The 15,636-nt window shown below is 32.0% G+C and overlaps 1 protein-coding gene across 7 annotated transcripts in view; it reads right to left on the bottom strand.

Annotated features, from left to right (window-relative positions):
* LOC111050942 (neurobeachin-like protein 2) overlaps window positions 1–15,636 on the bottom strand; it is a 347,898-nt gene that overhangs the window by 302,265 nt on the left and 29,997 nt on the right. For all 7 annotated transcript variants that reach the window (XM_039432468.1, XM_039432467.1, XM_039432463.1 and 4 more), the window contains exons 12-19: window positions 14,370–14,562; window positions 13,161–13,263; window positions 12,371–12,506; window positions 9,638–9,802; window positions 9,221–9,308; window positions 8,509–8,637; window positions 7,291–7,477; window positions 87–271 (exon numbers count right to left, since the gene is read on the bottom strand). In XM_039432468.1, coding sequence (XP_039288402.1) covers window positions 87–271; window positions 7,291–7,477; window positions 8,509–8,637; window positions 9,221–9,308; window positions 9,638–9,802; window positions 12,371–12,506; window positions 13,161–13,263; window positions 14,370–14,562 — 1,186 coding nt within the window. The remainder of the gene's footprint in view (window positions 1–86; window positions 272–7,290; window positions 7,478–8,508; window positions 8,638–9,220; window positions 9,309–9,637; window positions 9,803–12,370; window positions 12,507–13,160; window positions 13,264–14,369; window positions 14,563–15,636) is intronic.

The following is a 15,636-nucleotide window of genomic DNA, read 5'->3' as shown; positions in this document are numbered from 1 at the left end:
GCAATAAAATAAAGAATTGCAGTTCCAATTTCATTATGAGACTATAAGAAACCACAGTAATGGACTAGAATGGTGAGAGGACTGACTTTGAATGGTTTGGTGTGGCAGTGCGTGGCCAGGGCAGTGGCAGAGAACTTGGAGGCGGCGGCCAGATCGAGGCAGTGGCCGCGGGCAGAGGAGGCGGCAGGAGAGAAGCACCACACCAGCTTGCTGCTCAGCCCCATGTGCTCAGCGCTCTCCTCCACCATCAACAGGTCGCGGCTGTTCGGACCTACACAAACATTTAGACAAATATTAATAGTTGCAATAGATAATAAGGTATTTTTGTTTCTGCTTAATGATAATTTATGATTTGTTGCCTTATTGTTGTCTCATTCTTGAAATTATTTTATTCTAAGGCTGGCCACTAACGGTAGAACATGTTTGTTTATGACACACACACACACACACACACACACACACACACACACACACACTCACACTCACACACACACACACACACACACACACACACACTCACACTCACACTCACACTCACACTCACACTCACACACACACACACACACACACACACACACACACACACACACACACAACACACACACACACCACACACACACACACACACACACCACACACACACACACACACACACACACACACACACACAGACCAATACCGAAAAACCACTTTTATGGACTCAGGGGAACTTGAAACGTATAGAAATTTAGAAATTGAGGTACCTTAATTTTTTTTCGGAAAGCAATACTTTCCTTACCTATGGTAATAAGGCAAGGAAAGTGAAAACAACCAGATAAATGACTAGATATAAAAATACAGAAATTGCTCGCTTAATATAATAGGATATAATTCATAAGGACGGTAAAAAATCGTTCGTCTAAAAATCGATGTGTGTGTGTGTGTAGCTAGCCTAGACAGAATGATCTGATCTCCTCGTACTACAGCTCATTCTTCTCAGCTCTTCAAGGCGGTTCAAAATCATGTAGCATAATTGAAATTTGATGAAAAAATGAAAAAATCCACTTTTAGTGTATTTTAGCCCCTATTTAAATACAAAGAAAAATGGCCAATTTCTATATTCAAAACTGTGTATGTCGGTAACCCGGAATGATAAAAAATGGTACTTGGTCTTGATTTGAAGAACAGAATCTCCTCTTTCATGTGAAGTAAATGAATTTTGCAATAATATAATCGTGAGGTAAGATACGTTTGATTAAAAAAATCAAGAAATTTGCTCAAGAGTTTTTATTCAAGAGTCTCTAAAACGAGTAAGATACATGATAGGAACTTGCGATTGGTCTCAAATGGAAGAGAATTACATGCTCCATAAGCTACGTTGCCTTAAACCAATCTTGCATGACTGTTTATTATCGAAAAACTGTCGAGACTGTGAAAATGAGGAAAATATCGCAAATTTCTTGATTTTTTGAATCAAACGTATCTTACCTCACGATTATATTATTGCAAAATTCATTTACATCACATGAAAGATGAGATTCTATTCTTCAAATCAAGACCAAGTACCATTTTTCATCATTCCGGGTTACCGACATACACAGTTTTGAATATAGAAATTGGCCATTTTTCTGTGTATTTAAATAGGGGCTAAAATACACTAAAAGTGGATTTTTTAAATTTTCCATCAAATTTCAATTGATCCTTGACGTATCCTTATGACATACCCCCCACTAGGAAATTGAAATTAAATGTTTCTAACGGGTGATTCTCATAGAAAATAACCCGCGTGAGATGATTTCAGCCGAAATATGTATTTTTTTGTTAGGAAGGCCTTGAAAAGGTATTATAATGAAAATTTTGTATTTCGGCTGTAGGACATGATTTTCTATTCTTGGGTATATCCCCCCTCCCCCACTACTAAATTCGAAATTTCCTAAGTAATCCTGTTCATAATGAATTGTTATTTCACGTGATGTGTGGTTTTTTATCTATACTAGAAAAATATCCATGTTGTAGTTGTATAGGGTAGAAGTGGTAGGTTTGCATAATTTTGAAAACCCCTTAAAAAATACCCCTTTTTTGAAAATTCGTAGCTCCGGAACCAGAAATGGAAGAATTCTGCACGGCCACTCAATTTATTGGAAATCGTATTCTCTTTAATTTTGTCAATAATGATTTTTCTTGAGAAACTCAAGGTTCATGAGATAAAATGGGAAAATTGAAAAAAGTCAGAAATTTTGGGGTTTTTTGGGGGTTTTGGGGGTGAAGCCGCCCTCTGGCGTGTCAGCAAATTTCAGATTCGAATTCAGCGCCCCAAAATACTTATAGAACCGTCTCGAGAAAAATTCTTTCGGGGCTGTTTCCTGAAAAACGACCATTTGACTGGACTATACAGGTGATTCTTAATTATGGTAAAATAATTTAATACGTGATAGTAGAGGTAAAAATAAGAAAAAAGTTCTTATAAATAAATATATATATATATATTATATATATATATATATATATATATATATATATATATATATATATATCCATAAAACGCTTTATTAGCGAGCTATACAGAGTGAAAGATTTCGCCCGGAATTCAGTTCCTCTGGTGAAATACAACGATGCTGAATTGTTAGGGGACTAGTTTTTGAGAAACTCATGCTGGATTCACATGGAAAAATATCTGAAAAATTGAATAAAAAATATGAATAAAAATATAGTCTGGAAGCTGTAGTGTGAGTAGTTTTTGAGAAAAAAGTTGAAATATGCAAAAATCTAAGTAGAAAAACACAGACTTCTACGTTTGATGCCCAATAACTTTCTTTAATGACCAGTAAACAAATAATTTTTCGCAAAAAAAATTGTAGAGAATTTAATTCTGAAAAGAATTATGTAAGCTGTGTAAACTAAATTTAAATAAAATGTATTCTTATGTAGTACATTACACTGCAAAAATTTGCTGTTTTATGAGGATAGAACTAATAACTCATAGGTTGTAGCTGATTGCAAATAAAACGTGGATTTAAATAACAGCTGATTTATTTTGTTCTAAATAAGAAAATATTTAAAAGAGATTATCAGCTGAAAATTATTGTCAGAATTATTTTAGCTTGCTAAAAAAGGAAACTTTCCTAATGATGTCCTCCTACCGTATTTGACCAAAAGAAAGGATTACAAAACTCTCATTTACAATAAGAAAATGATATACAGGGTGTCCCAGATAAGGTGTAAACCCCGGCTACCATAGATTTTACATGCAATTTGCAACAAAAAATGTTCAGTATAATTTTCTCCTATCGACCTTCGTTTTCGAGATATATCGATTTTTCGATATTTTTCAAGTAGGCGTACTTCCAGTCATTTAATCGTCAATATCTCAAGAATCATTGGTCTTAAGTGAATTTTAAGGACATCGTTGAAAAGAGGACAAAATTTCACATTGATTTGAGGTATAAAACATGCCAAAGTCAATTATTGAGTAGTATTTTTTAGCGGTCAAAGTTGAAAAAAAGTAATTTTTGAAGTTTTTTTGAAAACTTCAGACACATTTTTCTCGATTTTTTTTCCAGGGTACGAAATAATTTTTATAGCGCAAAAACTTTCCTTTTGATTATCTTTCGAATGAGACCAAATATAGGTATCTAGCTCAAATCCTTGAATCAGAATTTCAGTTTAAATTCTATTTTTAATTAAAAACGAGACTTATCTTGTTGAGTGTGAATAATTGTCTACAATTTGATAGCTTTGTGTCGAGTGATTGAGGGCGTAATAGTATATTTCGCACCTAGGGTCGAAAATGTACGTTTTCCGGCTCGAGATCGCGGTTTTCAAGTTCGAGACGAAGTCGAGAACTTGAAGCGTTCGAGAGCCGGAAAAACATTTTTGCCCGTGTTGCGAACGCTATTTTTCGCCACACCAAAAAAAAAAACTTCCCAATATATAAGAAATTGAAAAATAAATAAAATTCAAACAGCCTATTTTGATAGTTTGAATCTTGGTTATGACAACTTTTACTGTCAATTAATTTCAATATTACTAATTAGTAATTTACAATAGTGACCATATTTTTATACTATTAATATTTCGAATAATTGTTTGAATTTTTTGAGCTCGCGCTTTGCGCCCGGTGCAATATCTCATGGAATAGAATTTTCATTACTATTTTGAAATAATGTGATGAAAAAATTAATATATTTGCATATTTCACAGTTTTGTCTCAAAATATATCTAAATAATTGATTGAAATTTAAATTACGGTAACTAATATAAAAAATAGCTAATAAAAGTCGAAATTCATCGACAAAAAAAAATGTCATTGACCGAGATTCGAACCTAGATCATGTTTGTTATTCACTGAGCTACACGCCTTTATGCTCTCGGCTATTGCGTATTGATGAATGTGGGAGCCTGACTGATAACACTTAGCGTACACGTAATGCTGTACTGTGAACTAGACTTCTAAAGAAGATTACTTCACTACTAAAAAGCGTACAACAGTCATGGCTCATTTTCACAACAAATATTGCTCTGAAAACATTCGAAGATTCAATCTTGAGTGGGCCTAATGTTTTCTCTATATGGTTTAATATTGAAGAAAAATTATCTAAAAGTTTTAATAATGAGTTACGGAAAAATTACTAGGAATTTTTCAGTCAATGCTGAGTTTCACCAGTAGGCTTACCTTAAACTTCAGATCTCTGCTGTATTTTCTTATTATTATTGTTGATTGTATTGCATTAAGAAGTGGAATTCGATAATAAAAAAGAAACAATTATTACTCTACCTCACTTTTAAATATTGATACAATTATTGTACTTTGATTTCAAATTCGATTCTTCACTTTTAAATACTTGCGATATGTACCTTTCTGACAATGGACAATGCAGCTAACATTATATTGTTGAGGCTATGGAGATATCATCGTATTCTATTGTTTGATATCAAAAACACAATAATAAATATTAAATTATGAAACAGTAATTTATAAAATATATTATAGACATAATACCGCGATTCACGATACATAATTATATAGATTATTACAGTTGTTATGAGATTATCTCTCTATGATTTTTGTGAGATCGGACACGATCAGCTGTTATTCAAGGTCATTTTACAGCCCTAGGGCCGTAAAGTTTTACCGGCCTGGTCGGAAAACAATCACTTTCGGCCTCCATATGACGCACGTAAACCAGCTCATTACATCCAAGTGTGGCGAAAATATACTTTTTCTATAGGAAAAAGTATTCGTTCGTGTTCCTGAGTTATTAAGTCTAGTTTTTTCATGAGTGTTTGATTTTTCCAATTCACTATTTCAGTTTTGTTGTTTTCTGTTTCCAAGTTTATATTTTAGTTAGAGTATTGTTTTCGAGTGTAGTTTGTTTGAGTTTTTTTTAGTTTATTAGTATTATAAGCCTTTTTTTTACTCAAGTTCAATAAGTTATCAAGTGTTCATGTTTATATTATGTTACGAACCAACTGGGAAAACTTGACTATTGACTGGAAAGACATCATTATCGACCGACTGGAAGCACGTTACTTTTCATACAATGACTGCGAGAATTGTCTCTTTTGTTGGGTGAGCATTAGAAAAACTTTTTATTCTATCAGAGCAGCTGATTAATGAACAGATTGATTTTTTCTTCTCACTCAATTGAATCTCAATGGTATGAATTTAAAACAACGAAAAGATGGCTTTAGGGTGCTCTACTTGAAAATTTTCATTTTTTAACACTCTAGTTTTGAAATTTTCCTGGAAAATTTATACTCATTCGATAGTTTATAAAATGACAAAGTTTTTTCATTATTGGAAAAATATTGTTACCGTGAAAAAAAAATCAAGAAAAAACTGTTTGAAAAGTTTAGATTTTAACTCGACTTTGAACTTTTTTCAACATGTATCTCAATAACAAATGCAGATACGAACTTCTAACCAGTTTCATTGAATTTCTCAGCCAAATTTCCTATAGAAAAAGTATTTTTACGCCCTCAATCACTCGACACAAAGCTATCAAATTGTAGACAATTATTCACACTCAAACAAGATAAGTCTCGTTTTTAATTAAAAATAGAATTTAAACTGAAATTCTGATTCAAGGATTTGAGCTAGATACCTATATTTGGTCTCATTCGAAAGATAATCAAAAAGGAAAGTTTTTGCGCTATAAAAATTATTTCGTACCCTGGGAAAAAAATCGAGAAAAATGTGTCTGAAGTTTTCAAAAAAACTTCAAAAATCACTCTTTTTCAACTTTGACCGCTAAAAAATACTACTCAATAATTGACTTTGGCATGTTTTATACCTCAAATCAATGTGAAATTTTGTCCTCTTTTCAACGATGTCCTTAAAATTCACTTAAGACCAATGATTCTTGAGATATTGACGATTTAATGACTAGAAGTACGCCTACTTGAAAAATATCGAAAAATCGATATATCTCGAAAACGAAGGTCGATAGGATAAAATTTTACTGAACATTTTTTGTTGCAAATTGCATGTAAAATCTATGGTAGCCGGGGTTTACACCTTATCTGGGACACCCTGTATATATTAATAATATTAGAGACAAATTTTCCAACTGTAGAAATGTAAAAGAATTTTGGAAGGCAGTAGCATACTCTCACGTATTAAATTATTTTACCATAATTAAGAATCACCCTGTATATTATTCTTATCTGATATTTATTAATTGCTAATGATTATTATGTTTTTTATCTTCAGTTCTCCGATTCTTAGTTTTGCTCTTAGCTTGCTTAATTCGGCTGGCTCCTTCCCCAAGCTCGAGATTGCTCTTTTGGAAAGTAGTTCCTAATATTTTATTTTGTAGATTGATTTCATTATTGCAGTGTATATTTCATGAGAATTCTCGCAAATGTGATAAATTGGTTAGCAGAAATTCTGGTTAGATCGTTGGTGTCAATGTGATGGCAACCATCGAGTTTCTAAAATTATAAATGTGTCCATTAATTTCGTCATTACAGAGTATTCAGACCAATTAATAGACTTTCCAAAAATTGAAATGAAGTTATCCATAAAATATTGTGATCCGAAATCATAAAGAAATTCTCCCAAAACTTAATAAGAATAATTAGTGTTTCATTCCTCTCCGTAAAAATCTGAGTATGCAACTGTGGTATGCGCACAGGCTTTTCCCCATGCAGGCCATTTTTTAAGAAATTATTTAGCTTAGTGTATTAATAAGATTGTTTTCATTTTTTGTTATTTGAATTGAAACTGTGTTTGAGTACATAAGATTTTTATTATGTAGATTGCATTTTTTGGAAATAAATATCTTTGTGAGTGTCTGTCAAATTGCTAACCTCCTTCAAAGAGTGTTTTCACTTGGTGGAGAGACAATGGCTCGTGGAACAGTGAGACAAGGCCGACGCTGCCTTTCAAACAGGTGGGGGGCCCGAACAGGGTGTCTTGCATGCCGGGAGGAAAGTTCTTCACATGAGGATCCATCGGCGCTGACGTTCGAAGAGGCAGTGAAAAATAATTCGGTACCTGAAATTGACAACATTTTTCAAATAAGTAGTAGGTAGTTTCACTAAGTTTGGTATAGTTAGTAACCAGTTTCAGATGGTTTTAGTTAGAATATTGACTTTTCAGATTTCAAACGTTTTATATTTACCATGTTCAAGTTTTCACAATATTGTAAGACGTTCTACACGAATAAAACATATATATAAGTAGTTTTTGTTTTTATTGATATTTTTTAGTTACAAATTTTGTTGTTCACTTGACCCTTTCAAGTTTCAAGAATTAAATGAAAGTTCAATTTTTTAAAATTCATAGATTTTCTTTGATGAAATTGATTTAAAACATGTAATAGATACTACATATTATTTATGTGTTATGTATTGTGAAACTCTATTTATTGTGGTAATATACAGCCTAGTCCATAAGCTAGGTTTGTAATTATTTACAAATTTACTTATTTATATATTTTATTATCTACAAGTGAAGTAGCCACGTGTTAAAATTATTGGTACAATCATGATGTAAAAAACATCTCTATTTCAATCCAACAGTTTTCTATTTACTCATTTATAGTCAACTTGAATATGTAAAATGCTGATCAATATGAAGAAAGTCTTAAAATCATAGGATTGCATCATCAATATTATTGATAGAAGCATCGAAGCTACATGAAGTTATTTGAATCTTGATTATAAGGGAATGCTCTTCTTGTGGAATTTTTACGGTTAAAGTGAAATATTCTTTCAACAAAATCTACAGAATTTTCTTTCTTTCAACAGTATCTATTCTTCCAACTGTTTAAATTGAATACTATTTATATAAAGGATGCATATGTACTATATACTATTTACATATTTAATATGATATCATACTATAATATTCTTACAATGAAATAAATATTCTTCTAATGAATCTAATCTTCAATTACAATTCTTCTAGCCGTATTAGTAGACCCACGCCCATTCCCTCCTATCTTAATCCTACAGAGCCACAAATCTATAGATAACGAATACTTTAATTACTAAAATGAAATGTTGAATTGATAATGAACTGACTTGTGTGATGAAGCTGGGCAAAATGCCCTTCTCGACCAGAGTGCTGGAAGTTCCGCCCTTTTCCGTCGGCGAGGCGCTACTCGTACAACATCTTGCCGGCACAGCTCCTATTGTGCACACTGAGAACGGCTGAAAATAATCAATTTGTTAAATTGTGTTCTTTAAGATTCTAAATAGACAGGAATGTCAGTCCTACTTTTGCTAAATACAGATTTTTTCTTTATTTCATCAAATAGATCATGGTTGAATATGTTATTTACACTGGATAGATCTAAAACAGAACATCATACACATTTTTTCCTTGAAAAAAAAAACATTGCGCCTGTTTACGGTAATAGTTTAAATCCGATTCTTGACCCATTCAGTGACGAATTACGCAAATTCTGTTTAAAATGTATAGAAGCTCTCCAATTTCAAAAGTTACATTATTTGCAGATCATTCAATATCTCCTTTGTTATCTTTCTTTTTATTTTTTTCTGTCAAAGAATTTAATACCAATTTATTTCCAAAGTGAATACAAATATATAAAAAAATATTTATGAATAATAGAATACAGAATCCAGGAGAATATAAATCATGATCTCTATTTTATTAACTTAAACATATATATTTGACATACTGTACAACTAGGACATTACGAAAACATACGAAGCTGAATAAGACTTGAGCTAGCAATTTTTATTTCTAGAAAATTTGTAAAAGAAAACTCACTTCTGTGAAAGCTGGAAACTTGATTGATGCGGCCAGCCTTTGAACCCCATCGATGAAAACAGATAGTTGATTGTGGCCAAATGGTCTCCTAGAAAAAAATGTTGCTAAAATTATTAAATACATCAGTCTCAAACTATTAATTATTGAAAAATATGAACAAAAATTGATCACATAATTTTTCATGATCGGGAAATTGTACATTTTACTGAAAGCGATTCAAAACTCCACTGCTTAATTCCTGTTGCTCCTTCAGTTTTCTGTAAATGAGCTTTCGGTTTGGTGATTTCTTCAAATATTTTGTTTTTATATTTGGAATATTATTTTTTATTATCATTGAGAATATATTCCTTTATATTTCTAAAGGAATAAATGTGTATTTTATTAAAAATATTAATTTTTAATTTTGATTACAATTACCTAGCACTGGTGTGACAGATGACAAGAGAATGCCAGAGTCCATCGAGCATAGAGCATTCGGGAACAGTGGCAGCCAGAAGTTCTTTTTTTGTGTTGACTCCCACAATCAGCACCCCATCCGAGCAGAAGAATGCTTCAATGCCTGTTCCACTCGTCGTCACAAAACTTTCACAAAACAAAAATATGATGAAATATTCAAATTATCAAGTCCTAATCTATATTAGCTGGGTTAATTGGTTATCTAAGTATGTATCACTAGTGAAAGTGAAATACCGGGTGTTTCAAAAAGAATGACCCAATATTCAAAAGTTACATTTATTAAAAAAAAAAAATGGTGTACACAAACCAATTGTACATAAAATTACTCACAGAAGTATCAAGTTTATGATGATGTACTATAAGTGTTCTGTGTCCTCCTTTTGAGGCTAGGACAACATCTAGACGGTAGCCAAATCCATCCCAGACTGTAAGCAAGATGTCTGTCTTCTGTAGCTACTGCATCAGTTATGCTGATTTTTAGCTCATCAATATCAAGTGCTAAGGGATCGTGTTTATGTTCCTCCTTTAGCACTTGATATTGATGAGCTAAAAATCAGCATAACTGATGCAGTAGCTACAGTCTGAGAAGACAGACATCTTGCTTACAGTCTGGGATGGATTTGGCTACCGTCTAGATGTTGTCCTAGCCTCAAAAGGAGGACACAGAACACTTATAGTACATCATCATAAACTTGATACTTCTGTGAGTAATTTTATGTACAATTGGTTTGTGTACACCATTTTTTAAAATAAATGTAACTTTTGAATATTGGGTCATTCTTTTTGAAACACCCGGTATAATAGAAACTGTACTACTATCTTATTTATCTAAAGTCGATAAAATTCCAGGTTTGCCTTTTTATTGTTTTGAGCCAATAATTATTGTTCACTCATATTTTTGCCAATTGTATCCTTTTTACAGTACATTTACTTCTGTTTACTTATATTTTGTATATATTTCTACAATGAGAATTATTAAATTAATTTTTGTAATTAAAAAGAACGACTAGCAGTCAAATTTGTTCAATAAATACATGTATTCACTTGATGTGACAACGAGTGGAACAGGGGGATCCCCGCCATCTTCCTGGAACAACCAAGCTGAAAGATCTCGTTGTTACAGTAAGTGAATTGTGAGCACGATATGCCTTCACTGATTATGTAAGGGTGGGAAAATGAAAAACAAGAAAAGATCGTACAGGTTTTTGATAATTAAAACAAAACAATAAATTATTTGTACAAATTAGAATTATAATTAGAAATAACGAAATAATAATAAACAGATGAATATTTCAAGGGCTACTCGTTTTGCTGCTAGTGAAGATTCATTTGTTGTGATTATGAAAAATTTTAAACAATGACTCAGTAGTCACCTACCTTTATGAAAATGGCTTCCCAATTTGGTATCCACTGGTTGAAACGCGACGTTAATTATTAATTAAAAATCAAAAAAACTGATCTAATGAAGTGGGTTCAGATCCCTTCCTATTCAATAATACAATTCTCTTTAAACTGCCCGAACTGTGACAGGAAAACTGTATTATAAAACAAGAACAAAATCTATCCCCTTCACCAGAACAGCCGGACTTTACTCACAGTCCTATCGAACGAGCTCACACACCACACAAAAGTAAAATTTTGGGTATTAATGTATAACTTAGTCAATGCCAAACATGGAAGCCATTCCAAATACATATTTTTATCAGTCGCACAAGCGGCACGTTTGTTATCAAAAACAAAAGAGAAGCTACATTAATTTTGACAACAAATGAAATAAACAATCTTTCTGTCGATGACAAAAATTGTTCAAAGACAAAAACACTGTTCATTAAACTTTTCTAAATTAAAACTCTAAAATCCTGATCAATATGAGATAAATATGATTCATATAAATGTCCCATATGACCAGGTGACAGAATGAAATCATTTATTGAACAAATTAAACTGCAAGTCGTTCTTTTTAATTACAAAAAAGTGATTTAATAATAAGCAGTTTGTGATAGAAAACAACATTGGAGAATTATTAATTCGCAGGTATGCAGCCATTTATGTAAGTTAACTTGTCAAGCAGCTGTTTCAAGATTATCTCAAGGACTCTTGATTTGAGCAAATAGGTTTTTTCTTGTTGGATTCTAGAATCTCATCAATCTTCAACAGACATGAACGTTAGATATCATTTGAAAACGTTTTCAAAGTCTTATGAAAAATAAATTATTCATTATAAAAATGCTTTTCTTCTTCTTTCATCTTTTCGAATAACCACACCATACTTCAAGGCAGAAAAAGTTATGTTCGACGTGTCATGTCATTTTTTTATAGAAAATATTACACAATATTCATTAATCTATCGCCAGCTCAACAAGTTTGAAATTATGATATTTTGTAATTAATTGCATAATAATTTCAAGCCTGTCTCATTCCGAACATAGGCTGTAAGATCTACCTAGTGATCTACTCAAAATTTTATTATTATTTCTATATCATTGAATAATAATATTTCAAGTGACGGTTGCACAAAATTCTGTTAAATTTTAACCGTGATTGATTCCAATAGAAGCACTCAGAGAAGCCTTTTTTCAAAATAGCCTTCTCTGATAGGTTCTCGTGTATAATCATGATTAAAATTAAACAGGATTGTGTACAAACGAACTTAATTAAACTTCATACTTGCAAATTATTTTATTTGAAACTTACTTGAATAACTGCCTCCGATGTGATGAAGACTGGCCATTTTCAGATACTTCCTTCTTATCCAGCCTAAGCCAACAATAAAAACTGAAACCGTAGCTAGCTCCCGACCATTTTTTCATATCGGTGATCGTTATTCCTTCTATATTAAAAAAGCATACGAATCTATAAAGTTCCAATTCAACATTTGAAAAACACAGCAAATTGGATGATGATGAACAATTTTCTCATAAAACTAAGGGTTTTTAGACAACCCATTAGTTTCAAGCATGGGGATGTATTCATATAGCCATAAAACAATTTATTCTATTTGTTTTATGTCGTTTCTGTTGTAAACGGCATATATAATGAAGTATAAACTACTTCAAAGAACTATATGTCGAATTTATAGTCAACTGTATAAATTTTTCATTATATATCCAAACATGGATTCTTCCCATGATACACAAAAAATTGATAATATTCAATTACTAAGCAAAATGGAATAAAACAAAATTTGTCAGTTGATATATTTTGATAATCACGCATCTTACATACAAGACTTTTAATAATTAAGTTTTAAATCTATTGATCTTCTTTTTACAGAGAAATGACACTGTTTTCTATTTTTCCTTTGTATTGTTTTAGCTTATATATTTTTCCTGTAATAAAATTTCATTTCTATTTCTATCTTAGCAGTTAAAATATATTGAAATGCTTATTCAATTGAGAGAGCAGTTAACTATTGAAATGCTTCAATAGTTTCAATAACTATTGAAACTTGTTGGCAATGTGCTAATAGTGTTGACTGCCGTACCATTTTCGGAGTGTATCTCGAAATAATCGTGGCATTGGATTTGTTGCGCGCCTTTCCTAGAAACTGCTGACAGAGCATTCAGCAATGCAGTTCCGTACAGATTCTGGAAACAAGCAGAGAAGAGGATGAGGGACAGACAACAAGGACAGACAGCTTTTCATACAGACAACAAGGACAGAATGTTTATAACTCATTACAGATTCAAGTATTGAATAGATCAATCTGATAAAATCATTTTTTGATCAAGAATATAATAATATTCCTTATTCCTATGGAAACTAATGATATTTTGCTATTCTCAATAACTATAGAAAAGCATGTCAATATCAATTACCATGAAGTATTAGATAAAGTACTTTTCTCAAAAGTAGTTAACTTTGTTTTGAGGAAAATATACCGTAAGGCAGTTAAAACTTTACATATGGTATTAAATAGAGAATGCATTTATTCAAATGCTAATTAATATATAATTGTTATTTAAAGAAAATCCTAAATAAATGCTGCAAATCACCCCGAAGACTTGAAGGAATTGCTATTGGGAGGTACCGGGTTTGATTCCCGGGCTGGCAACTAATTTTTGGATAGTAGTTCTCATCGAATTTCCATCTAGCTGTTAGCCCTGTTGTCAATGTCTGCAGTAGCAGAAGTCTTCGGGGTGATTTGCAGCATTTATTTAGGATTTTCTTTGAATAGCAGTTAAAACTATTTAGTTTTAAAAAGTTTAAGATTTTTTCGAGACTCCGGAAAAGAAACCCTGTCATATTAACCAAATGAAGTGTATCACATTTCCAAACCGTTCATTATTGCAAGTTATAAATGATTATCAGCTTACTGAAACTACCCCAGAGAAAATAACCTCGTGATAATTTTACAAATCAACAGAATTAATAATGTTGCATGGCATTGGTTCGGTTCAGGTCTGGTGTCAGAGTTTGTATTAATTTGTAGACATGTTACACGTCATAGGGCTGTTATACAAGATTTTTTTGTACTAATGAACATTTTGGAAACTTTTAAATAAATTTATGGAAAATTGTAACGTATAATTCTACCTGTATTGACAGAACAATCACTCGTAATAAACTCTTCCTCAGAAAAAAACTCATTTTAAACATGCTACAAAATGATCAACAGATTTTTGAATTGAATGATTAATTAAGAAGATTAGAAAAGTATATGAGATTTGGATTTGATGAGTTTATAGCTGACCTTCATATCATTGTCTTCCCTGAGCAATAGAAAGAGCTGTTTGAGTTCAAAAGCGGTCAATGAATGGCTGGCCAAAGCTTCAAGCAGTTGTACTAGTTCGGCTAGAGCCTTCGAATTGAGATTAGCTACAGTCTGCGAAGCTAGTACATTGCATACGGCAGTGATCACACCCGTCTCACACGACAGATTCAGGCTAAATAGAGAAAGACCAAAATTAGAGGCAAACATTTTATATTTACAAACAAATAAAATCAAATACAAGTATTTAATACTTAAACATACTGTACTACTTTAGATTAATGTTTTAGCGCTACACAAAGATTTTAAAAATCATATTCCAAAATACTGATAAGGTTTATGAGGAAAACAGGTAATTCAATTTAATTATATGCGCTTACAACAAAATATTCACCAGGAGTTATATGTATTATGAACTGTAATATGTAATATTTCTTAATACTTGTTCATTGTACCCCGCCAAATTCAAGAATAAAGCTTCAAATCAAATCAAAAATCAATTTATTCCCAAAAAGTTTTTACAAATCAAATAACATTTTACATTAATTTGTACTTAGTATATAAGGAATCCCCCTACAAGACTGCACGTCTGTGTGTAGGGGGGAGTTCAGGAACAGTCTCTATTTACAATTATTGAATAGTTACCGTAATTACAATTATGTTCATTTTCATACATTTTAAAAATAAAAAACAATAATACTACTAATAGTAATAATATTAATAAGAATGAAGACTTCCAACTGTGCATGGACTGCGGTGCTTGGGGTCCAGGAAAATCCAAGAAATGCATGAGAAAAGACAAGAGAAAGAGTATTTTTTTTTTAAGGGAAGGTGGAAAAAAATTAAAATATATATATATATGAATAGTCAAAGGAGACTGAAAAAAAAGACTTCATGTAATTGAAAATAAAGAATAGTAAATGAAAGTTTCAAACTAATGTTTAGGTTACGGATGGTTGATCACTGTGCATAACGGGATTGGAGCAATCGTTCGGCCATCTCCCAGCCAATACGGTATAGCCACCTATCCACCCTCTTCCTGTACACCAGCAAACTGAGTGTCTCCGCCTCCTTAATCTCCTCTGGGATATTCCTATATAAGACATGAGCCAGATATGAGGGATTTGTTAGTTCTGAGCCATGTGCCAGCTGTGGAATTTCATAGTTATAATTTGATCTGAAACGCGTGGGATAGTTGTAGTTGATAATTTCTCCTAGGATTTCTGTTTTGTATTTTTTTATATGAATT

Source organism: Nilaparvata lugens, chromosome 7, assembly GCF_014356525.2.
Source record: "Nilaparvata lugens isolate BPH chromosome 7, ASM1435652v1, whole genome shotgun sequence".
Taxonomy (NCBI): domain Eukaryota; kingdom Metazoa; phylum Arthropoda; class Insecta; order Hemiptera; family Delphacidae; genus Nilaparvata; species Nilaparvata lugens.
Note: the sequence above shows the minus strand (reverse complement) of the source record. Positions and strands in the feature narration are given on the sequence as shown.